This window comes from Empidonax traillii, unplaced genomic scaffold (genome assembly GCF_003031625.1).
Source record: "Empidonax traillii isolate 1590-97213 ecotype Southwest subspecies unplaced genomic scaffold, ASM303162v1 scaffold220:size741200, whole genome shotgun sequence".
NCBI lineage: Eukaryota > Metazoa > Chordata > Aves > Passeriformes > Tyrannidae > Empidonax > Empidonax traillii.
Window position 1 is genome coordinate 349,617 of NW_020955413.1, and position 26,883 is coordinate 376,499.

General features: G+C 35.1%; 1 protein-coding gene across 2 annotated transcripts in view; it reads left to right on the forward strand.

The window, feature by feature from the left end:
• CWC27 (CWC27 spliceosome associated protein homolog) overlaps positions 1–26,883 on the forward strand; it is a 95,541-nt gene that overhangs the window by 58,382 nt on the left and 10,276 nt on the right. Inside the window, exons 11-13 of one of the 2 annotated variants that reach the window (XM_027887727.1) lie at positions 9,900–9,997; positions 18,278–18,387; positions 21,069–21,172. In XM_027887727.1, the coding sequence (XP_027743528.1) occupies positions 9,900–9,997; positions 18,278–18,387; positions 21,069–21,172 (312 nt within the window). Of the gene's footprint in view, positions 1–9,899; positions 9,998–11,146; positions 11,299–18,277; positions 18,388–21,068; positions 21,173–26,883 lie in introns of those variants that run through there. The other variant, XM_027887728.1, reaches the window with a different exon arrangement.

Here is a 26,883-nt window from a genome sequence, read left to right on the forward strand (position 1 = left end):
TCAGATGAAGTTACGGATTTGCTTCCTCTGAGGTGGTAGAACAATGTAAGACAATGTAGATAAGAAAATATGAATAATAAAGACAGTTATTAGTGGCTAATAGAAAAACATGTTGAATTGGTTTACTGAGAGATACTGATGAACTAACCTGTCTTTAGGTATTTCCTAAGCAAAAGTAACCTTGTTTCTAGGCTAAATTTTCATGATAAAATTTATTCTGGATTAATCTGAAGAAAATGGTTAAAACTAAGGAGAGGAAAATATAGAACAAGAACTGTAAAACAGGTAAGAAGTTGGTTAAAAGAGAACATAAGGTATTTTGAAAGCTCTTGTTTTGGGTCAAATTGATAGGATAGTTCTAATTTCAGGTTTTCAGTAATACTTTAAACATTTTTTAAAAAAAACCACCACAGTTTGTTAAAAGAAGCTCATAAATGGTACAAAGTTGGAAAGTAATGCAGTGGGAATATCCTCATAGAAAACTGGATAATCTCTAAAGCTCTAATGACAGAAATAGGGTGAAAGGGTCATAGGATCATGCAGTAAGGAATAAAACGAAGAATTCATCCCACTCAGAAGTGACAGAGGAGAAAGAAAACCTCTTCAGTACAACATCTGTAAGTGACCAGTGTGGTGTGTTATTACAAAAACAAAAGAAAAAATGTGTTTTTATCAGTCATTGAGCTAGGCATTTCCAATCCGGGTAGATATAGTATGGATCTGGGTGAGAGATGCTATCAGTCTCCTCCACTTTTTCTGTTTGTTTAGCAGTTGTTAATTATCTTCCATTAAGCAAAGTTAGGTTTTTCTCTTAAACTGGGAAAATTTAGGATCTCCTGTCTGTTCCAGAATCTGCTGTGAACATAGAAGGTTCAGATAGTGCATAAAATCAGCCTTAATATATGATATGTGATATATGATATGTGCTTTTATATATCCCTAATGCATACATCTGTATTTTCTGGCAGTGTAGCTGGTGGCTGAACAATGTAAGCAAAGAAAGTTTGTAGCAAAAGCTAATACCTTTTATTAAGGAAACTGTGGAAGAAAAATAAACTAGCTGAAGAAGAGCACGTGTCCTGAAACCTGTGGGTTGTTTTTTTTTCCACCTACATCTGTCTTAGATGCCATAGTAAGATTTATTGCTTCTCCTTTAATATCTTCTTGCACAAGTTTATACTTCATGCTTAACCTATGGGCCCTGTGTGTTTTGCCGAGCTTCTCTCACTAGAGTAAAATGGCAATATTCTTCAGTCTCAGCCTGAGAATTCATTGCATGGAACTGAGATTGTTGATATACTGTGTAGCTTATAGTCTAGTATGCATAATTACAGTAAAATATAGTGTCAGTTCTCTGATGTGTCTCTCTCTTATTATGTGATGCACCTATTCACACTCAGGTTTATGGAACTTAAAAGACAGTAGTGGTTGACCATATAGTCTTTAATAAACATGCCAGTCCCATTAATTTTCATCGCTGGAATCTTTCCATAATGCTAAGAAAAATATATAAATAATGGCAATTCATCCATAGCATTCAGTGCAAAAGTTTTTTTGGTTTTGTTTTTTTTAAGAAAGAGTTACACTACTAATTGTAAACTGTAATATACACATACAGATACTCTTAAAGTCAACAACAGCATTCATGTTACCCTCAGTGTAAGCACAGATGTCCATACAGGGCCCAGTACATATAATTGCAATTATTTCACCTACAAGTTTTCAATGTTAAGACCTGTTCTATGTGTCTGCTACCATTTTTATATCATCATCTTATGAGAGCTACAACTGCAGTACACCATTTCTGATTCCTACAGCAAAACCAGGCTGGCAAAAAGACATGGTGCATATTCCAAATTTATAATTTTTATTCTCATATTTACAGTTGTAAAATTCTTGCAGTACCAGAAATGAACAGTAATGCAATCCAGACAAAAATAAGATTTTTGAACCCTAGAAAAGTTTTAAATCTACATGCCAAATGTGGAAACTTGCTATCCATTCAAAGAATTGCTTGTTCACAAGATACCCCAAGAGGCAGAAGGGGGAATATCAGAAAAGACGTCAAATCTGACATTGCAGAGTAGACATTTATGTCAATTCTTCCAGACATTCTGCAAATCAGTTGGTTGTGCAAAGACAACATTTCATGTTGTACCTTTCTATTGTTGGATTTCTCTGCTTGAAAATAGTATTTGAACTTGCAATTAGAATTCTCAAACAAAATATTGTCCATTTTTCAAGAGTATCTAGCAGAAACCAAAAGCTGTCATTTGAATAGGAATTACTCCTCATTGTCCCTGATATTGTTAAGATGCCTCCTTGTCAGTTCTAGGATGACCTTTCTATTCATATCATGGGTGCTAATGATATAATAGGCATTGAAAATTATCATTAATAAATATGATAAAGAGAGCATGAAATATGCTTTTAATGGAATTAGTGCATTTGAGGAAAGAAATGCGACTGCCTGTAACAGGACAGAATTGAATCCAGGGCTTCTTTCCAGGCTATTACCTTACACTATGAGTTCATAATATTGTGCTGTAGCTTAGTTTTTATTTGGTTTATCCAAGCTGAATTAAAATCATCTATTAGTCTATGAAATTAACACAAGCAGTGTTAAAGTACGTCAGTACTCACTTTATTTTATTAATATGTTAAAGGATGCTGCTCATGTGACAGTCTTGACATAATTTTATTTTTTATAACACCTTAAAATTAGTTGCAAAATGATTAAGACTGTTTTGGATTGTTTTCCTTGTTCTGATGTACTTACTTGGAACAACACTTCCTAAATAATGTTACCATTTGAGGATAACCAGTTAGTAATTTTATGCTGATGATATTGAATGAGAAGAAAGCAAAAGCAAATTAAAGGAAATTGCCTTTAAAAAATGTAAGTAATGTAACTGTAATACCATAAAAAGAACATGGTTTGCCATCAAAATAATAATTTAATCATTAGTGCAGAAAACAGCACTTACCTGAATTCTTGTTTCAACTACTATTTTTTTAGAAAAAATCCAGATCCAGTGATGCAGAATATACCATGATCTTTCAGTTGTTCAATCTCCTAACAATTCCTCTATTAAAAATTTGCATTTATCTGAGTGAATCCTCTGACTGTGAGGCTATCTGTATTGTTTTGCCACCACCTAAATACTTAGGTTTTGAAAGAATATATTTGTATCCGCGTTAATAAATGACTGTGTGCTAGGGTAACCTCAAGCAGTTTGGACCTCTCCAGGGGTATAAGTGGAGTCTAGAGAGGGAATAGTGAATACTGTGAATTGTAGTGAAGTTTAGACCAGAGTTGGGGTAAATTAGGAAATGCACAGAAAGCGAAGTTTTCTGGCATTTTGTGATTCACATATAGACATCAAGTGAATTTTAACATCTACTGAACTTTGTCTTCACTGGATGGGAAATATCTAAATTACAGTTTCAATATATGCAACAATTTTTCCCTAAATCACAGTTGAATAAGATTTTATGCCTCTTATTTGTGTCTATATATAATATATATATTGTTTGTTACAGATTTGGTATGCTTAAATAAATACAGCCGTTTATGATTTATATACATGTATACAGGAGCATACAAGTACAAAGACACTTGTGTATGTATAGAGAAGGAGGAGTGGTTTTGAGCTTTTGCAAAGCAAAGCAAGTATAATCATATGGTCACTTACACCAAAATCAGAATTACTGCTTAGTTATGTAATCAATTCTCTTTTCTTTTGCCTACGTGAAGTCATTAGAATATAGAACGTCTCCTTTTTGAATTAAGTTACTTTGTCAGTTTAGAAGACCCTTAATTACTTTCAGATAGTCAGCTTCAGTACATGGCACTTAGAAACAATTCTGTTCATTTAACTTAAAATATTAGACTAAATTTCCAACTGATTTTATTCTTTATGAACAAAATATTAGTTCCTGATCAAAAATAAAATGTAAAAAATATTAGAAAGCTGAAGCATGGAATATTTGTCGTTAGGAAGATAACTGCAGAAGACCGTACTATTAAGATAAAAGTATATTGAAATATAAAGCTTTAGTTCTGGTACAAATAAAACCTAACAGATGGAAGAGCTCCTTTAGTAAAGAAGCACTTAAGTGGGTTTTGCCAGCACTTTATTCAAGTCAAAAATCAACTGAATTTGAATCAGTAAAATGGCTAAGGTACCAAAACTGTAACAACACTGTAATGAGGTTTTAGATCTACACTTGCTCACAGCTCATAGCTGAGAGCACAGTGTAGCAATCATGTGCAGGCTCACTTATGATTTAGACCCTTAGTGACAAACCAAGACAAGAGTTTTGTTATTAACCTTTAATCTTGCGTGCTAGCCACTTCTTGCTATTGCGTTTCATAGGGATGGAATCTTGATCCACCAAAGTCTGCTTTTAGTAGGAAGATTAAGGTCAGGCAGTCTTCATCAGATTTTGTGTGGAGTTTGCCCAACCATATGGATATGTCTAGGTTCTTAGAGTATTTTAGCTTTCTATGACTTGTGACATTAATTTCTGAAACAGTTGTAGACTTGGAGTTAAGAAACTTTTGCTGTTTATATGTTGAAATAATAAATTAAAATAATCTTTTAAACTTGAGATCATAAAAAATGGAGGAAGGTTTTTCAGACCAATACTTCTGTGTTGTCTGAGGCCTGCTTTGCCATGAAGTACATAAAGTTGCAAAAAAGTCGTGAAGATACTTTTGCTGCGTTGAAGTTAAGAAAAGGTACTACTCAGCCATTAGGTGCAAGTGAAATTGTTGGATTATTCACTTTATTGCTGACTTAGAGATTACTAGTAAAATAGTGTTCATGACTAAATCATAGAATTATAGAATGGGTGGGGTTGAAAGACACCTTTAAAGGTTGTCTAGTCTACAGCCCCTGCAACAAGCAGGACATTTTCCACTAGATCAGGTTGCTCAAAGCCCCATACATCCTGACCTTAAATGAACCGAGGGATTCATCTTATAAAATGTCTTCCTTGTATCTCATCTGAATCTGCCCTCTTTGAATTCAAAACTATTACCCCTTGTCCAATCGCAACAGACCCTGCAAAAAAGTCTGTCACTGTCTTTCTTATAAGCCCCCATTAAAAATTGGAAAGCTGCAGTAAAGTGTCCCTGGAGCCTTCTATTTCCCAGGCTGAACAACCCCAACTCTCAACCTCTCTTAGTAGGAGGAGAGGTTCTCCATCCCTTGGATCATCTTTGTGACCCTCCTCTGGACTTGCTCCAGCATGTGCATGTTTCCTATGCCAAGGAGTTCACTGTTGGATGCAGCACTCTGGTTGGGGCCTCACCTAAGCAGAGTAGAGGGGCAGAATCCTCTCCCGCAACATGCTTACTAAGCTGCTTCTGTTGCAGCCCAGGATACAATTGGCTTTCTGAACTGCAGGCGCACATTGCTGGGTCGTCATGTCCAGTTTTCACCCACTAGAACCCTCAAGTTCTTTTTGGCAGGGCTGTTCTCAATCCTTTTACTCCCCAACTTGTATTAATACTGGGGATTGCTCCGACCCAAGTAGAGCCCCTTTGCCTATTTAAAACTCATGAGATTCACATGGACCCACTTGTCAAGCTTGTCCAAGTCCTTCTGGATGGCATCCTTTCATGTGTATCAACTGTACCACTCAACTTGGTGTCATTTGCAAACTTGCTGAGGGTGCACTCAGTTTCACTATGTCACTCATCAAGATATTAAACAGTCTTACTCCCCATACAGACCCCTGAGGGACAGTGAGCCGTTGAACACCACTCTCTGGATGCAGCATTTCATTTAGTTTGTATAACTTAATTGGAAAATTAAAAACAGAATGGAATGGACAGAAGGAAAGATAGTAATTTTGCAGGGGTACACAAACTGAATGTTGAGTAAAGTCACACTGTGATGGAGACATTCTGGTTTAAAAGAAATTTGAAATCAGTGAAAAAGAATATGTAAAATTAAAATGCAGATACCAACAAGAAATGCCAAAGGAATCAATGAATTGATGAGATTACCATGGTGCTTAAATTAAGCAGTGAAGCATTTCTTAAACAGTTTAAATTAAAAAGGGGAGGGGGAAACCCAAGGGTAGTTGCGTTAAATAATTACCTTTATTAAGATGTAATACCATTATGTGGTAAATGAAAAATTATTCAGTTGGTATTTAAGTTCTGTGTATGTAAGATTGGAATAAAAACTTAAAAAGGGAGAAGTTGGGCGGCATCCTTTAAGATTAAACATTTTCAGATAACAGGCCTATCTAACTGAAGTCTGAGAAATTCTATGAAAATAGAATGCTTTCTGCTCTGGTAGTGTTCGTTTTTAATAAAAGTTTGAAAATTATGAGAGTTCAAAGAACAGAACTACTATTTCAGAGTCTAATCATGTGAAAGATATGAAGCAGAGAAATGAAGCATTGCTTCTCTCCTAACCAGGTATAACAGAATGCTTTGATGCTTTTTTGGTACACTCTTTAGAAAAAAAAAAAAAAAAAAAAGAAAAAAAAAGTTGAAATTAATGCTTGATATTGTGATTTTGTAGGTAATAGGTAACTGTGTTGCCTTTTGGGGAAACTGATGGTGGGAAGATATGATAAATGTTTAAGAAGTGGTGACTTTTTGATTTATAAAAATAACTGAGCTGCTACAGTGTTTATAGTACAGAGAGATTTGTATCAAATGCTTATTTAAAGGCTACTGATATTCTTATTTTTATTTTTGTAAAGTCTTTATAAGAGAATAATAGAGTACATGAGAACAGACTTTTACAAATAATTTGTGTTTAATTCCTAAGTTGGCACAACTGAATAAAAAACCCTTGTAATGTAACTAAATACAACTAAATGAAAGGTTTTATAGTTGGAAATCAGAAATGCAGGCTGCAGCTGCAGAACAGTACAACTGCTGAATGACATTTTGGAACTAATTGACTTAAGAGGTGGATTTAGAATCATTGTGGAATAATGAGTGCCCAATGCAGTGATGACTTTATGCTCCTTTTCAAGTTACGAACCAAATACACCACCAGGAGAGTCCTACAAGAATGCTGCAACCCATCAGTGTGTCTGATTCTGAAGTCTTTGTTCAAAAGGGTTGAGAAGGTACTGCAGGGAATTCTGAAGTAGAGAGAAGTGATTCAAGTTAGGAGAACATTCTTTCCTTTGAAATGAACTTTTGTAAAAGTATAAATTAGACTGCTAAAGAGAAGCCTGAATGGTGACCACAGTTAACAGTGTAAAGGTGTTAATGGATCATGCATTCAGATAGTTTACTAGGAAAGCTGATGCCTTCACTATAGACATGTCTTTAGGGTGTAACTATATCTCAGCTTGAAGTTACGTAAGTTCTCATATCTCCTCGATTCTGGAGTTCCTGTCAGTCCTATCAAACTATTCACAGTGCTATCAAACCAAGCCACTGCTGAAACAGAAATTCAAATGGAATCCTAGACTTGATTTCACTATAAATTTTCTACATAAAACCATTTTATTGTTCTGAGTAGAATCTGAAAATTCTGGACTTATGAATAATTTATCTAGATCTTTTTCAGTCTTCTGCAGAGGAAGGTTTCACCTGCTCTGCAAGTAGCTCTCTGTGTTGAGAGAGGGGGAGTGGCTTCCAGGTGGCAGGAAGTGGCAAGAAGAGGAAGAAGCAGGAAGCGAGAGGAAGAGGAGGGCCTTCAGTGTAACAGTGGAACCAAGGAGTTAGTGGGACAAGGATGGAGCAAAGAGAGCTAAGCCTTTGTAGCAACAGAAACTTTGCAGAGACAGCAATAATCAACTACGTAGTTGATTACAAACCAACAGCTATCTTATTAAATTTGAATGCAAATTTACAGCATGCAAAAGCGTATACCTCAAAGATGACAGGTGCAGGTACAGACTGTGGTCCCTTACTTGGATTCTGCTCTGCCTTATCAGTTTGACATTTTCCTGTTTACAAAGTCAGGAGTCACTTCTAGTTCTGTTCCAGTAAATGAGTGTAGTCTGGCTTTCCTATCAGCCAGTTCTTATGACTTCCTCTTTACCATGAAACTTTTTTGGATTGCCTCTCTTATCAACCTAATTTGGCAAAGTGAGCCTAGGAATAAAAACTTTGGGAAGTGTAGAGCCTATATAGAGAACCAAGTCCTTTATTGACCTAGTACTGATCAAAGAGAGGCTTGAAAAAAACATTTTGGAATTAGTCTCTCTAGGAATTAAAACCTTCAGTGTTCTGTACAAAAACCTGTTGCCATTGGGAAAAACAAGGAGATGTGGAGCTGAATACTTGTCACTAGGTAGTTCATTGTTCATGCTGCAATAGTGTTCAGATAACTAAGCAAAAGAATAAGTAGGTCCCTGTGACAGGAAAACTGATATGCTAGGCTCTGTTAATAAGTGTCATTTGTAACTCCCTCTGACTGTGTTGTTATCAGTGTCTGGCACTCTAAATATTTTAAACTTACCACTTTTATTGGCATGTGTTGTTCCTACCATGCAACTTCTCTGTGAAAATGTTGCAGTATACTAGATTTCTATTGTAATACAGTTGCTTTCCTTACTATTCCCAATTTCTAGAAAAGCATTCGAGTCACCTGGATTAAAAATGTCTCTTTATCTTCCCCTATGATTTTCTTCTCAGGATAGAAAAGTAGCGCTGTAGTCCTATGAAAAAGCTGTTAATGTAGCTTAATGTAGCTTCTGCCATTCTCTTGGAAATGAAGACCTACTGCTGCAGTTGACTGTTTGAATAAATTTACAGCGATGGTCTTCTTTTTCTAGTGCTTTTCACAAACTCTGTGCATACATACCAAAGAAAATTAAATTAATCACCCACCAGTTCTAAGTCTTTCCTTAAAAAAGGCTGTTATGTTGTGAGTATTACAGATGAGAACTGAGGTACTTAAAACAACTGCAGGGAGATGCTTGCATGTCATGTTCCTGCATTGTAATATTTCTGCTGTTCATTGACTGTGGTGAATACTATATCAACCAGACCTTAACTGAGAATATAATGAAAAAAAATAAAAAGTGAAAAATAAAGATTCTAACACCAGAAAATTTGAAGCAGTTATCAGTTCTTTTCCACAGGTAACCAGATGTGCACAAATAGGTATGAACTGAAATTCAATTTAAATTGAATTTACAAAAGAGCTTTTTTGCATTGAGTGAGATCAAGGAGTAGTTGCCAGGAGACATGGAGTCTCCATTTCTGGATATTCAAAACCTGACTAGCCAGTGCTCTCAGCAATCTACTGTGTTTGGCCCTGCTTTGAACAAGGAAGCTGGACTGGCTTGTCTTCAGAGGTCCCTTGCAATTCTATAAAGACAAATATTTGATTTTATATTGGCACAATGACTTGCAAATTTTATTTTCTTCTTTCTAGTGTTTTATCACCTGAGATTTTTGTAAAATTTGTAACATGAAATTAATTTTCATACCTGGTAATGTATCATTTCATAACTTTGTTACAACACTACATTGCTTCTCCAATCCAGGATGCTAAGATTAATTACTTCAGTAAATAGAGTTTTATAACGTATAATATTTATTTGGCAATACCTGTGTTTCAAATTCTCTTTGTGTGGTTCTCATGGTTAAATATTAAAATATTTAAAGTAAATTTCAGATGGAGATTCCTCATTTTATTATTCATTTCTCTGGCATTTTTCTTAATTTCTTGTGGGGTCTTAAAATAAGATGTCTGTTATTGTTCATTTGTTGTCTCTTCTAATGAAAATATAAACTTTCTTAGGTCTTAATTGATTTTTAAGCTATGTTCTTAACATCAGTGAGTCATTAACTTCCATTTGTTTATATCAAAGATCTACTGCACATTAACTTTGATTCCATTTCTTCTGAATGGCTCTACATTCTCAGAAGGTTCTATTCATATAAATATTTCTCTTTCCAGTGAGGAGCTAAGGAAAGAAGTGCGACAACTGAAACGTGAACTGCTGGAAGCAAAGCAGAAAAAAGAAGAAAGAGCTTTAAAACCCAAAGAGAAAGAAGGTAAGGGTTTTGTGTAGATCTCCAGTTAACATTCCACTCTTAAATTTTTTTTTAGTTTTGTGGTTTATGTGGATAAATGTGAGCATTCTATTATTGAAATGTAGATTCTTTTCTTTCCGTAAGAATGGTAATAATGTAATGATGCCATATAAGAATAAAGTAATGATACAGTATAAGAATATTGTACAGGTAGCATTCATTCTTTCAATTGAGGTAGTATTTCTCCTTCTAATGTCCTTTAATTACATCTGTGCTGTGACTTCTGACTTGGAAAGACTTCTTGACATTCTGACTTGGAAAGGTATTTAAATGCAGATGGTTAACTTTGAACTCAAAGCTACTGACTTCAGACTTTAATGTATTTTATGACAGCAGTGGAGCTCAAATTCAGAAAGCCATTACCATATATTCCCTAAACCTTAGCAAAATGGGATCTTCAGCTGCCCACTTCATTATCAGGCAAATTTTATATTCTGTTTTTTTCTAAATGTGCATAAATTGTTATGTTTATAATAGTATGTAAAATGCACATTTTAGTCCAGGTGGATGTAACACTCTTTATTAGCCGAACTGAAGAAACAGAAAAGAGTGGGTTTTAAACACTCAAGTTGCAAATTGTACATGAAATCTGGCACCAAGTGTTAAAAGTTAGTGACTCTGAAAAAGTTCTAGGAATCCTGCACAATCACTGATTGAATATAAGCTCTCACTGGCAAGATAATGAATGGTGTCACTGACCATGTAAAAAAAGAACTGCGAGTAGAAGTATAGAGGAGGTAAAGAGTAGTCCTTATGTGCATATATGATAAATTATCTTGAACAGTGCCATATACACCAGTTCTTACACTATTGCTTAAATCTTATCCTGATTCCAAGCCAGTTAAGTTAGAGGACTTGGTAATTTAAAGAAAACCATCTTTACAGTGACAGACTAAAGTAATACTTGGGCAATACTCAAAGTTACTACTATGGTACAGTTTGCAAGGCTACCTTTTATTCAAGCAAAGCCCTTATATACCAGGTTTGCTGGAGGTTTTATACTTTCTTTGAAATAAATAGCAAGTAGGAGATAAACCTGTTGAAAATCTGTAGGTAACAGCTAATGCTGAAAATAATCTTGAATAATCTTGGTTCTCCTTTTCATTATAGGAAGGAATCTGTTCCAGTACCTGTTGAGAGAGATAGATGGCAGGAAAGAACCTATTCAACTAGTTCTTGGAGAACCTAACTAAAAATTCTAAAAATAAACATGTTCTAAAATTTAAGACAAAATTGAAAAGACATTAAATGAGATGCAAGTGGTGAAGGATAAAATAATCAATGAAAATATAGTGAAAGATATTTCAGTTTCGTAGTAGAAAACAAACCGAACAGGAATTTTCATCATGATGTGGCTGCCACTGTATGATTCTTGCTACAAATGCCTTAACTGTGAAAGTGCAGTTGTATTTATTGCCTTCAGTTCTAAGTATTGTACCACCAAAAAAAGATAATGAACTGGGTGAAATGGATGAATTGAATAAAAATGAACAAAGCCACCCAAAACTAGCAGAACACTATGCGAACTAATTTATTAGGAGATACTTGAAGATATGTGTAATTTAGGGAGTGGGATGGAAGGGTGGAATCTTAACTGCTTAAAGAGATTAAGTGAAAGGAACGAAGCATGCCTTTACTGTGAAACAGAATTTACAACTGAAGAATAATAGAATAGACTTTAGAAACAATTTACCTTGAATACAATGAACTCTAACACCAGTAGAATTTTTGTACCTAGTAAGTAATTTTGCCCCTAAGTTAAAAGAAGTTAGTATATCTCACTTAGTTCACTTAGTCATTTTGTATTTACTGGCCTGGATATTCTTCAGTGCCATAAAGCTATCGACATGGAAGACAGTCTGCTAAAAGTATAATAGTTTACCTATAACACATTAGCTTACATATAAGAAATTGCATATATTTAAAACATACTGCTATCAGGAAATTAATGTGTATGTAGCAGGAGATTTTTCCATTTCTCTGCCTGTCCTCTTGGGCAATGTGGGATGGAGAGTGAGTTGTGTCGTGCTGTATCAGGTATGTCTGTGCAGATGGTGCAGACACTTGCAGTATGTCTGCTGTGCTTTGGGCTGGCTACATTAGTGAGAAATGCTAGTTCAGAGGCTATGTAACCACATTATTATGATTCTGTGCTTGATTAAAAAACATTGCATCTAAGCCAAGACTTGCAATCATAGTGGGAGAAATTCGCTGAAGACTACAGAACTGTGAGAATAAGGCTTAGGTCATACTGGACTTGATGCAGGATCGGGTCTAATTCTGGAGGATTCTAATGAACTGGTGGCAGCATGAGACATCTATTTTAAGTTCACTGGCAGATCTTTATTATTATTGGCATCACATTTAGTATCACTTCTTCAAATTGTTCATCTTACGTATTATGCCTACCTAATATTTTTCTGTATTCAGAGACTAGAGTAATTAAGAAAGACTAAGGAGTGAAAATTCAAGTGTTTACATTGTTCCAAGAGGTCAGAGAAAAAAACCAATTCCCTCCATATATGTTTGATTATAACCAGCCTTCCAATTTGTGAATAGTATTATTGACCATGCCAGACTGCTGTCAAGACCTTACTTTAAATAAGATCCTTTTCTTTTATGTGACATTTGTTGTAGTGATGCCAGAAATTACATCAAACACTACAATTTGAGTGCTGAATTACTTCAACCTTTTTAAGTACTTGGTCAAATATTTGAAAAAGATACACTTTTCAAAGTTCTACAGTGTAAACCTGTGAATATACTTCGGTGAAATTTGCTTTAGACAAATAATGTCTGCCCAGTTGTTTAACTATATATTGCTTTTAAAGCAGTGGGAGTATTTAAGATGTAATATTTTAGGTTTTCATGTTAGAATTTTTTTGTAAATGGTCTGATATTCTGTGTGTGATGAAATTTAATTGTCACACATGGGAAAACAGAAAAGCTACAAAACAGTCTGAGCAGAGAAACCTAACAACCAATGTAAAAACCAACATTCAAGTGTAAGAGTTCTACTGAGGCATGCAGTATTTTCTGTTTTGTTTTTAATTGTAATATGGTAAGCGAATGATTTAAGTGTTAAGAAAATTTTCAAAATCAAGTAAGGATACCAATGTAAGATTATGTTTTATTTCTGTTTTATTACTATGTTTGGGTACTGTCAGGGGCACTCAAAGATTTAAGCTCAGTGTTACACAGAAAGATGTCTTCTGGAAGTCTGAAACTTTTAACAGAATTTTGTACCCTAGAGAACATTGTGTACACAACAACATTCAAATTAAGGTGGTTTGGGAACTTCACAGCATAAATACATTAAGTATGAAGATTTTTTTAATATATCCAGTTTAGTTGCATTGTATCAAAATATCCATCTTAGACATGTCACTTTTGCAAAACTTTGTTTTCTTCCACTACTTACTTTTTTTTTTTTATTTCAATTTCATTAAATAATACTGAGCATTCCCTATTCAATTTCTTCTTTGCTAAAGTGAATGCTTTTTTCCTCGTATCTCTCTGTCTTCAGAAGAGGACAAAACCTCACTGTAAGCCAGCTTTGATTTTAGTAGTAATCTTAAGCATGTACTCAAAATCTGCTGACATTCAAAAATTAACTGCATTTTAGACTAGGACTCTATACATAAAAGCTACCAAAGTTCAGAAACATTTTCTAGAAACTTGCAGTTCACACTGTTTTACAGATCTTCTCTTCTCTTTTGAATAAGAGTTTTGAAGCTCTAGGATTTACTTCTAAAGTTTTATTATTTGCATTGGCTAAATGAACTAGTAAGTTTGTTCTAGAACTGTTACTTTTTTTCACGGTAGCAAATTGAAAATCCAGTAATCAGTCCAATCCTAAAAGCTCATTCTGTAAGCAAATCTATTCAGTTGTTCACAGTTGCTAAATATTTCCTGACTCTGACCTTAGTTGTTGGCAAACTGTGTCTCTTCAGGATCAACCAGAGCTGTAGCAACAGTAGCTGAACATTTCTTGAATGTGAAATGAAAACCCCAAGTAGAAATAGTCCTAAGCAAAAATATATGGGAGAGTATGTTATAAATTCTTTCAAGCATAAAACTATGTTGTATATTCATATACATAGTATTAAAAGCTGTAAAAATTTTTTTCCTGAATTCTGGAAGAAGTGTGTTATTTGTCTTTGATATTAATTATAGAAAGTGGTTCTAAGTTCTCCATTTGTCGCTTCTGATAGGAATTCCATTTTAATTCCTGAAATGTTAAGGCATATCAGAATTTCTTGTGTAATTCATAAGGGATTTGTTTGCTTTGGAACAAAAACAGCTTCTCTTTTCAAGATTTCAGTGTTATTAAGATTTTTTATATCAGTACTACATACCTCCATAATTCCAGAAGAATGCAATGTCAACTGAATATTGATGAGTTGAAGGTGGAATATAATGCACAAATACAGGAATGTGTTTTAGGCCTCTTATTTTAATTCACTGAAACCTTCATCATAACTTTCATCACTCTGAACAAGGAGTTTTTAAGGTTTTTTTCAGGTTTTTGGTTTTTCCCTTTGGTGCCAGAAATGGATCTCAGTCATTGAGGGCAGTATGAGTGTTAAGCAGTGATCATGCTTTTCAGGCAGCTGAACTAGAATTCATATTTCTTGATTTCCCTAAGGTGGAAGATAAAATTGCAGTTTCCAAAATAGAGCATTTTCTGATGCAACTTCCGTTGAGTGTTTATTATGCTGTTAAATTTTGCAAGTAGTTTAGGAATTAGTCTTAAAACTATCAAGCTTTCTCTTCTGCTTCACTTCTTATTAGGGATTGATCTATCCCTAAGCCATCCCTAAACATCATTTCAGTTCTATACTTTTGGATCAAGTTCTGTCTTTGTTACACTTCTGCAGTTTTGTAGTTAAAGACTGACATAATTTGAACTGTTCCTAATTTGAGAGCAAAATAAACTCTTCTGTATTTTTTTAAAAATCAATCTCTTCCTTTCAGGTTTAAAGACCTCAGAATCTCCTCCTTAGTTTCAGGCTATCATTGTAAACCATGTCCTAAACCCAAAGTTTTATGTGAGATTACAGCATTGGGTTGGCATGTGTTCCTCCTTAAAGGAATAATTTCAGGACAGAAGAATCTATCTGAAAGAAAATAAATTACTTAAATGATAAAGTTTTTGTCACAGTAAGATGAGGAGTCTCTTGGTAGTAACTCAAGCCAGCTGAGGTAAGTAGTAAAGTACTTACAAATTCTATTGAAAGTAGAATGAAATGTATTTTCAATAAGGAGGTTATTATTTTCTTTTTTTCTTTTTCCTCACCTTCCTTACTGATAGAATGTACACAGCAACCTGTTCAAACTAAAGGAAAAGCTACACTGTGGTGAAATGGTTCTAGGGCACAAGTATGCAAGATCCCTTTAGCTTAAACTATCATCTTCTGCATCTTGCAATACCTAAATTTAATTTAGTTGTTATTTCACTTCTGTATATCCATGTCATGTTTTGTTAATTTTTGTCTAAAAAATCCTCTTATGTTAAGGAAATTATTACCAAAGTCATGATCCTTATACTTTTCCTGAATCAGCGAACTGGAGCTAAATTTGTCAAGCTTCATATGAATGTCAAGTCCATCATACATTGGTGTAGTTTCTCTTTTTTTCAACTCTACTGCAAAAGATTTGCATGGGATCTGGGAAACTGACTGAGAGATATGAAGTAGTAGGCAGCAGTCTGTTTTTACATTTAAAAAGGGTTCTTCCCATTAACAAGAATCTCCTCTGGACATTTTCTTGCTGATTACCATAGTTCATTCAGACACAAAAGGAGTATTTTTCGACACAAACTTTTTATGCCTATCAAAAATTGAATATATAATTTGTATTTAAAAATACACTGTGGTTTTGAAATCATTGGAGTTTCCAGGTTTTAAAATGTGTAAGAAACCCATTGACTTAGGGGCTTTTGGAAATCCTTCCTGTTAAATTGCTTGCTTTTTATGTGGAGTAATAGGTTGCAAGACCTCATGGAGAAATACAGTGTCTTTAAGTCATTTTAATAAAAGATGCAGAAATGCAATGCATTCAAGTGCACAGCTCATGTGGTTGACTCATTCTGAAGGTAGTTCAAGTGGATCTGATTATCTTTTGTCTGTCTTATGAAAAGGCTTTCCTAGGAGACAGAGAGAATGAAGTTGAGGATTAGAAAAACTCTTGGTAGGCAAAGACCCGAGAAACAATCATCTCGAGAGAAGGCTTTAACTGAAATTTAAATTATTTGTATTAACACATATATGAGTGGGATTAAACGAACACACAGCAGCAGAGGAATTTCACCCTTTTTGTATGAGAACTGTTTTTGAGCTGCACTAGAGTAAATCTTAGTCAAAAGACCTATATAACTAAGGATCACATCTTCTTAAATTCAGCGTATGTATATCAAAGTGTGGGTTGCAGGTTTAAATGTTTGTAGCCAGTTTGAAATTGGCATTTTTATACATATTCAAGAACACTCTTCTCAGTTCTTTTGCTTGTCATAGGTGGGCAATTCTATTGATCGTGGGGTACTGTGATTCCCTTCAAAGCACCCCTTTTTGTAAATGTCACCTGAAAGGTTGTTTTCTGAAAGGAAGCAGATGGTTTTGTAGTTCAAATTAATTATCTAGAGGCTAAATGTTAGTAAAACAAGACAGTATGTTGTTTCCACACAGTCAACAAGTATGGATACATGCATTTATGCAAAAATAGTGTATTGCCCTCACAAGGGGTTGATCTTGAATTAAAAATGGGATTTTTTTATTAGTAAAAGAGGTTGACTAGTAGGGGAAAAGATGGCGCTGAGCCATTATGATTGATTTTATCCTGTACCTCTGTTATCCTCAGTTCCTCTGATATAATCCCGCATGAAATTTTATGGCAGATTTGGTTTCAATCATCCAGATGTTTAATCATCCCTAAATGTATGTGTATATGCATTTATCTATTTTGGTCATTCTAGAATAAGGCTTTTTCTTTCTTGCTGGTACCTTTAATCCTCTGTTCTTTGTTATATCCAACATATCAACTGGAAAACAAAAAAAACCAGCCGTTAATGGTATTCTGTATGTTTGATTGTTTTCTCTGGTACCATTTAAATACAATGTAGAAAGGGGTTAAATGCTGTTTAAGTGCAACATAAAAATTAGAATAAAAATGAAATAATATATTTGCAGAAATATAAAAATATTTTATATGTAGATATAATCATTACAAATTTATTTCTTTTTATTATGAAGTGCGATGTTCATAAACTTCACAGAATACCTCACTTGAGAGAGAAATTTAGTTTAAGATCAGGAGCTTTTTCTGTATTACTGTAAGCAATCATCTAAAAAAACCCTGATACTGAGTTTGATTTAGATTTGTGCATCAGGCTGCATATCCTGAAATTTGTTGAAACTGTTTTCTCTAAAAATGTTTTCTGTTCATCATTTGGAGTGGACATGTGGAGGGTTTATTCTTCTGTACCTCATCAGGAATAACACTTCTTTAAATACATGTACATAAAGTTCAAGAATACCAAATCAATATGTGAAATGTCTTGATGCTATTCAAGAGGAAGCAAATGTGAAAGGATGGTGATGTTCATTTTTCCAATTCAGTTTTTGTCCCATTAAATTATTAATTTGTCATGGCAGTGAATATTCTGCAGAGGAGACAGTCTTTAAAAAAAAAGGCAAAAGAGAGTAGCTGTTGACTAGTCTGGATATTAATTTGTTACTAATTGAGGGTTTTTTTCGGACTGACAGGATGGACTCTGTTTAAAGTTGAAATGTTATTGGTTTTTTTCCCTATTGCAAGATCAAGGATTTGATTTGTAGCTACTTCAGCCTACAAAACAGGAAAACTCTGAACTTTTCTATAAACTATATTTGTCTACTCTGTAACAAATAGTAACAGTTCATCTGCTCCAAGAAATATCTTCAGAAATAAAGGTCAGCTGGTTAAAGGAATTTCAGGAGTTTTCATCAGAGATTTTATTTCTGTTATCCTGCTTTCCCTGGCTCCATAGTAATACAAAAGTTTTTTACTTGTCTACCCAGTACAGTGTTGTGTTTTTCATTTCAGCAAGTAGCAAATCATTCTACGGCTGAGAAAGCAGTACAACTGAAATGTTTTATGGAAGTGTTTTTCTTGGTATTTCAGAAGTCAAAAATTATCTCTGAAAAGATACTAAATCATTAAACCAAATTTAATTTGTCTTACCAAATATGTTTCCTTATTCAGAGGAGGAACCTGCTCCAAACAGTGTTGTTGAAGAATACCTTCAGGAGAAGAGAAAATATGAAGACAAGCGAAAGCAGCAGCCAAAGAAAGGAGTTTCTCGTGAAGATCAGGTAATAGTTTGATAGCCTGGGCAAAAAAAGTACAGAGAAAGTTCTGAATATGTTTATCTCTTCATTTGTGTAAAAATAAAGTTTTAAAATCTGTTTTTTTCATTTACCATTCTAAGAATCTTACTTGTAAAAATAATTATTTTTATTTCCTGAAGTATAACTATAAATGAAGTTTCTATGTGTGTTTGAAAGTGCTCCCAGCTCAGTCACTAAAATCTTCCAGAAGGAAATGCTAGCTATGAAGAGGTATCCTTGATTACATTTGTGAGAGTTTGCATTACTGCAGTGCTTTCCTTGGCTCTGCAACTTGCCATAAGATAACACTGGGACAGAAGTTTGCATACTTGGCATCTCTTCTAGTTGGGGATTTTAACATTTTAAATTATGTTTTAAAGAGATTAAATTCATCAGTACTCCTTGGTGTCATGCAATGAACAGGAATAGTTCATCAGTCTACTGTAAGAAGAGAACCTTGTATAAAATATTATGAAAATTATTTTAAAAAAATTAGTTTGGATTTCTGTAGACTTTAGTATGCAATTATGAACAAAGTAAAGGTTGCTTTACAAAAACATTTGTTTTTTTCTAAGATAGGAAAGTTTGAAACTGTTAAATATATGAAACTGCCTATGAAGTGGAAATTACCATCAACTTAAAAAGTATGCAGCACATCAGATACGTTGGTTTGTAAGTGCATGTCAGTTCAACTATGAAGATGTTCCTATTCGAATGTTGAATCTAGAAGAGGTTGAAAACTTGAGGCTTAGTAACTTCAAAGCAGTGTTTGGCAAATTTATATGTGTGGCAAGCTGATTTAGCTCTAAACTAAGTAGTTTATGGAAACTTTGTACATTCAAAATCCCATTGTCTTTAAATCAAAGAATACTGAAGCCCTGTTGACAGTGTGGATCAAGGGACTTAAAACCAAGTCCAATGAATTTATATCATCCCTGTCCTGAACATCACAGGCAAACGAGATGACAAGGATGTATATTTTAATAGATCTTAATTTTTATTTACATAACCCTACTGGAAACTATTCAACAGTAATTAATCAAGTTTGTTGTCATCCACTTCACTTGTGGAGTGCCTCTTGTAGTCTTGTTCCCCTTGTCATTGATCCTACAGCACAATACTATTTTCCATCTTCTATGCAACAGCTAAGGAAGAGGGAGGGGGAAAGATATGTCTTATTAAATTACAAGATATTGGAAGTCCTACCCTTCTAATTCTGCAAGGGTCAATTTATAAAGTTATGTGATCCACACTGTAGCATCCAGTCACTCACTACAAAAATTGCTAAGATTTCAAAATTATTTCTGTCACCTGCTCTATTCACAGGAATGCTGACATCAAAGAAAATTAGACAAGACCTAAGGAATGTGGCTTTTTTTGGTCACAATTTCGTGTTTAAAGGGTTAGTTTGTTTTCTTCTGGTGGCCTAGCCAGAGGTTTGCTGTCTCAGGTGTTGCAAGTACAGTGTTTGTTTGCAATAGTATGGAAAGCTATAGAATTAGAATGATTTGCAAGCCCGAATATCTTCAAAACTTTACTCTGTTCCATCTTAAACAGAAGATTAGACAGAAAATAAAGAAAATAAATGCAAAAAATCCCTCAAATCTGTATTTGGCAGTGCTAAAATACGTTTTTTTGAAGGAATTCAAAAGCCAGGAAACTCCTCAAGTTAAGATTTCTCCCAGAAGGAAATTTGATTCCAGTGAACACGTCTGGTATTTCCTATTTCTGTTTTCTATTCTCGTTTAGTTTTTATTCTTTTAAATTTGAAAAACTTGACCAAATAAAACTACAGAGCCATAGAGGTGCTTTACAACATAGGTTGCCAACCTATCAACTGCAAATCAAATGTAGCCTGCCACATAAATTCAGTAAGGCACTTATTCCCTGATGCTGTTGTTTCCAGGAATGTCTCAAACATCAGCAAAGGATAAACTGGGGGGTGTACAAATTATTCATATGCTCTGCCCCTTTTATGAAGAACCCTCCTCTCCCATTGCAAGGCTCAGGCATACAATTCTTGTATGATCAAAATCTCATTTCAGATGATCAGAAACAAGAACTTGGTATGATCTTCAGGTACCATCTGAGATTTGATGAGATCACTGTGACTGAAGGACTGGGCAATATCAACTTGACAATAAAATAGCAAATTTAAATCAGTATGAGCTTTATGTATGCTGCATAAGGACCTGTATCTGCAGAATTAGTTAAGGTGGTTCATTTTATTTGAGTTAAAAACTTAGAATTTTTTCAATGTCCATAATTTAAAATATCATATTAAAATGTAAAGTGTATAAATATCAAGTAAACTGGGTCTTCAAAGCTATAATTTATACAGTTGATTGCTTTACAAGAGGACAAAAGCAGGTTCAGACGGTAAAATTCATTGTCAGCAGTGTTAATCAGCTGTTTTATTCTGTAAGTAGACACAAGGTTTTGGTCCTTAAATAGGCATTTGCAATTCACTAGGTGGCCAGAGAAGAGCTCTTTCGGATTTGATGGGCCCAGTCCTTACTTGCTCTTGATGCCTCTCGCTCTCTGACTTGCCTCTCCAACGTTTCTTTTGATTTCATAGGAAAGATCACTTTTCCATCTCATGGTACTATTTCTCAAAATAATAAGGATGTTGTACACCTTCTCTAAAACCATGTGTTTAATTTCAGACACTGGCACTATTGGACCGATTTAAATCAAAATTATCCCAGGCAATTGAAGAAACTCCTGAAAATGAGCTTTCTGAACCTGATGTGGATACTGATGAAGGATGGTGAGATTTTTTAATTTGGATTTCTGTGTTTGCCAATGAAAATCCTGCTGCATAGTCCCACTGTTAGGAATAAATTCGAGTAGCAGAAAAGACCAAATACAAGATAACTGCTGCATTGGGAGTTGGCTAAAATTGGTTTAGCACTCTGAAAAATAAGGCGTGAGAATAGAAGATGTTTAGCTTTCTTTTCTAGTACTGTGTGTTGAGGCTGATAAGTATTTTTAAGTGATAGATGAGTCATCTGAAGTATAGGGTGACCCCAAGGAATTGGAGTAGTACTGAAATCAACAAAGCACTGTAGAAGTTACTACCTCAACGCTTCCCAGTCAGTGAAACAACTTTTGTACCCTGTGGTGTCATGTTCATCTTTCATCCAAAGTACCCACCTTAGGTAAGCAAGGGGATAAAAATCACTATGATTTGAAGTGTGATCCTGAAGTCCTAGGCTGCAAGCTGTTAGGTGCTCATAAATATATCTGCATAAAATGACTGGAAAAAAAAAGAAAAAAAAATCATAACAAAAATCTTCTGTAAGGATAGGTTATTTCTGTTTGTAAAGCAAACATTTTAGCTGGTCCAGCAAAATAGGCTGTCTCTGCCTACACCTTTTTCCTTAGTTGTATGCATAAACCATCACAGCTGCAGCAAAATTGCTGCTAAAGTAGAAACTTTAACAAAGTTCTTGACAAATGTTTTAAGGCAACCAATATTTCTGTATCTCAGATGACTTAAAATTATTTGATTGCTTCATCAAACTATGTTTTCTTCCTTCATTATGTCTTTTTCTATCTCAGGCTCTTTGAGGATGAGGGATAACATAGAATATAAATTTTAAGGTCCTTGGATTTCACTGATATTTTGAGATTTTTCTGAGCTACCGATGTGCTTCTAAGTTCTCCAAGAATTACAGAATAGTTATTTCAGTTGGAAGGAACCTACAACAGTCATCTGGTGCAACTGCCTGGCCAACACAGGGCTGACCAAATTAAAGCATTTTATTATGGTCATTCTCCAAATGCTTCTTGAACATTGACAGGCTTGGGGCATTGACCACCTCTCTAGGAAGCCTGTTTCAGGGTTTGAACAATCTCTTGATAAAGAAATATTTCCTAATGCCCAGTCTAAACCTCTCATATCCAGTGTAAGACTCCCTTTTCATGAACATGAAGGACTGATCTTCATGTTTGATGTTTTCTTGTCACAGTAATATAACCCATCTTCTAAATACTTTTACAGAGTTCAAACACTATCTTTCCTTTCTGTAACTACTGATATCTAGTTGTTAGTAATAGTTTTCTCTTTAATTCCTACTGAATAAAGTGTTGCCGTTTTGGATTATGAAGTTGTATTTTTGTTCAGAAAATAGTGTTACATTTGGACTTGCACTAAAACAGGTACTTGGAATAGTATGAAGCTGCACAATAGACTAATAATTCATATCATATTAATTTTCCAGTGAGATAATCTGTTTTCAAATAATTTACTTCAAAGCAAAGCAAATTTTAAAATGTACATGCTACACAAAGAGGCTATAAACATAACATTAACAAAGCCGCGAAATCTTTTAAAAGCTATTAATGATTGTTAGAATCACTTACAAAGTGAAATTGTAAATTTTTGAATAAGAGTTTACATTTTCAGTGCCTTTGTTGTATAGGAATATTTGAGGTAATTATGGTGTCTTTACAATTTAAAATTCTTTCCTAATTTAAATCCACTTCTGAACAGACAGTAATTTTACTTTATTTGATTCTTACGAAATACAGTTAGTGTACAGCATATGCATATACGATATGCACAAATCACATGAATCCTCCAGGCCATTTTGTAGGTCATGTTTACTGTTTTTATGGGAAGTGAAAGCCTGCCAGTGTGCTTTGCTCAGCTGTCAGGATGTGTTATCTGGGGTAATATGATTGTCTCTAAGACATTTTTATGTGTCCACGAGTGGCCACACACTGAGATACAATTTTTGTCTTCTGTCGAGATAGAAACCATTACCAATTTGTTATATTTTCTTTTATTTGGCAAACTTCTCTCTGCGTATTTGGCTGAGCTGCTGTATTGGTATGGCACATAGCAGATGTTTGGGCACTTTTCAGAAACATTCTGCTTTTTATGCAAGAAAAAAAGAAGAAATACGATTCTCTTGTAAACAATGTGTATGGTGTTTGATAATTATTACCAGATTTTACTGTCTAAGAACACATATAAGGAAGTGTTGTGAAGAGCACTGAAGAGAAATACATAATACTAAGTTTTAACATGAAATACCAGAATATTTGCTGAGACATTCTAATGCAACCTCTATTGCTATTTGAGAAATTTATATATATATATATATATATTGCTGTCTGCAGCAATCAAAATCTCATTTCCCCTACAGAATTCCAGAGTATCACAATAAACATGGTATCTGCTCATAAAAAGGATACTTTTAGGCAGACACATTTTTACATCATTTGGGTACCTTAGAAAGACATGCTTGATCTGAGTTCTTCCAGGCATTTTTTTCGCTGTGGCTCCACACTGAGAACTATTGCTATTCCTTTTAATGATTTGTCAGATGTCTTCAGTACTATTTGATCATTATTTTTACTTTATTTGCTTACAGTCCAAGTAAGAATGAGTCAGATCATTACTTCATTCTTCACTTTCTCAAAGGCTGTATAGAGTGCTGCAGACGTATATGAAGATTATCTGGCAGAACTCAGTCGCTAATTCTTGGCTTAAAATCTTAGCCAAAATCTAGCTGAGGTCCATCACAGTGGCAGTGAAGTGTCACCTATTTAGAGACTAATATGAAAACCAAATATGTCACAGCAGAAGACGCAGAGGGAATAGTGAAAACACTGCACAGGCTATGCTTGACACATAACACTGCTGCTATTCATCTTCTTCAGGACTTTGCTGTGTACATAGAGTTGCAAGCATATGACAACTATTCAGGTTGTAGTGACTCTTCATGGTTCTGATGATGATATCCAATAGTTACAGCAGTAGTCAAATCCAAATTTCAGTCCAGAAGGTGCAGATGATGCAGATCCTGTGAACGTGACAAAATATTTTCCAGAGAGAATCCAGCAATGGAAGAAAAAAGTTCTGATGCAATCAAGTACATGCAAAGATTGACTGCTGTAGTTAATCTGTGCAAAATTTCTTCAAATAGGATAAGAGTGATACTTAGTACTCTGAAATACCCTTCCATCAAGTAATTCTCAGAGTTCTGAGTGCTTCTTTCAAAGTGTGAAATCTGAGACTAGATACAGCACTCAGCTAAGTCTTTGTCAGTGTTGAGTGGAAGGATTACTTCATTTGTCATTGTTTCTTTTGTGCCTGGTTTCCGGTACTTCCTAAGCCACAAATCCTTTCCTATTGAATGGCTACCTGACCTAGCTCTGTCCTGTACCTGTGCTGTTGACTGCTCTTACTGGAATTCAGCCATTGCACTTTCTGAATTGTATCCTACTTTTCAGACTTCTACTCCTATTTGTCAAAATCACATGAATTCTAAATACCCCAATTCAAATGTTCATATTATACGTTCTGTACAGTTCTGTAATTGTATTTTTCTCCAGTGAAGTCTTAAGTGGAAGTGAACTAACAAACCCTTACTACATTAAACTTTTCAGTTTGACATTAAAATATGGCTACCTACTCCTAAAAATAGGGCCCTCCAGCTGAATTTTTACCAACCTTACATCCTTAGGAAATGTAATATCTACACTTTTCCAGAAGGAATACTGGTCTCTGTGGAAGGAATAGATTCTGTACTATAAAAATTCACCTGTCATGTCCTTAACCAAAATTCTGGACTGTCTTATATTCTTCTATCTGATCTCTGAAAACAAATGGAGGCTTTCTTCAACTGCAAGATTTATTGACATACTGAAGTGTATCTGGTGCTATGACAATTTTTAAGTTGATGGATTTTTCTGTACTAAAAACGCCATCACCACTTTCCTTCTTGAAAGCTCACCTGCTTGCCAAGTCAGTTTAGCATATATCTATGAAGGGTCCCAATTGCTTGTGCAGTTTCACAGATAAAATGCACAAAAAGGTCCATGAATCAACTCCAATACTGTTCTTAAATTTAAAGCTTAATCGCCATTATCAAGTAACTGACAACTCAAAAGGATCAGCACTCCATAACGTACATTGTACATGAAACCAGCCAAGTTTACAGTTCCTTAAAAGTCATGGAAGACACATAGGCTAGCAAATCATAATGGGATTTTTATTGGGACTGGTACTCTTTAGTATTTTTATCAGTGACACAGACAGTGCAATCAAGTGCTCTCTCAGCAAGTTTACAGACAATATGAAGCTGAGCAGCGCAGTTCACCCCATAAAAGGACAGGATGCCATCTAGGGAGACCTGGATAAGCCTGAGAAGTGGGCCCGTGTGGGAATCCCATGAAGTTCGACAAGTCCAAGTTTGGTGCTGCATGGTGTCTCTCTACACAAGTAGAGACTCTTCTCCCAAACTGGGGGAAGAACTCACTGAAAGCAACCCTGCTGAGAAGGACTTGGGGGTTCTTGTGGATGAAAAGCTAGACATGAGCCAGCAGTGTGCACTTAGAGCCCACAAAGCCATCCTGAGGCATCCTGAGCTGTATCCAAAGAAACGTGGCCAGCGGGTTGAGGGAGGTGATTCTACTCTAGTCTCGTGAGACCCCACCTGGAGTACTGCATCCAGCTCTGGAGTCCTCAGCACAGGAAGGATGTGGACCTTTTTGAGCTGGTCCAGAGAAGGAACACAAAAATGATTAGGAGACTGGAATATCTCTTCTGTGAGGAAAGGCTGAGAGATTTGGGGTTGTTCAGGCTGGAGAAGAGAAGGCTCTGGAGCGACCTTATTTTGGTAATTATTTTAGTAAATTAAAAGGGAATTGAAAAAGAATGGGTAGAGTGACTTTTTACATGGGCAGATAGTGATAGGATGAGGTGGAATGATTTTAAATTAAAAGAGAAGAGATTTAGATTACATGGTAGGAAAAAAATCTTTACTCAGAGGATAAAGGCACTTTACTCACTGGTAGAGTCACTTAAAGGGTAGAGGCAACAGGAACAGGTTGCCTGGAGAGGTGGCAGGTGACCCATCCCTGGAAATATTCAAGGTTAGATTGGACAGGACTCTGAGCAGCTTAATCTAGTTGAAGATGTTACTGCCCATGACATGGTGTTGGACTGGATGACCTTTAAAGGTCCCTTCCAACCCACACCATTCTAAGATAAGAACATTGCATTGAGGCAATATTCTGTTCCTGCTTCAAAAGTATTTCCGTGGTTGTAATCTGAGTTCTGAGAAATATGGTTTTATGTTATTCCATGAACTTCCATGGACTTCAAGGAAGATGCCTAGTTCGTTTTGCTGGACCTTCAGTATTCAGTGTAGAAACTGAAATATTAGCATGTGAAAGCTGTTCCTTACCAGATGAACATGATTATGTGAAGTGCATTTAAATTACTGTTGCCACCAGGGAATCAGCCAAAGTCTGTATCATCCTCATTAGAGGGATTTGGTGTGTTATTAATCCCATCAGTTCACACATCAGGGCTGCAAGACTGCACTAGACCTCCAGTTGATTTTAGGGTTTGTGTTTGTTTTAGGTACAGTGTAGCCTGGTAATTTTTCCTTCATTCTGCAGCTGGCTAGAGGTTTAGTGTTTCTTCTTCAGGATTCAGATCTCATCACTGGCCTCTGTCTG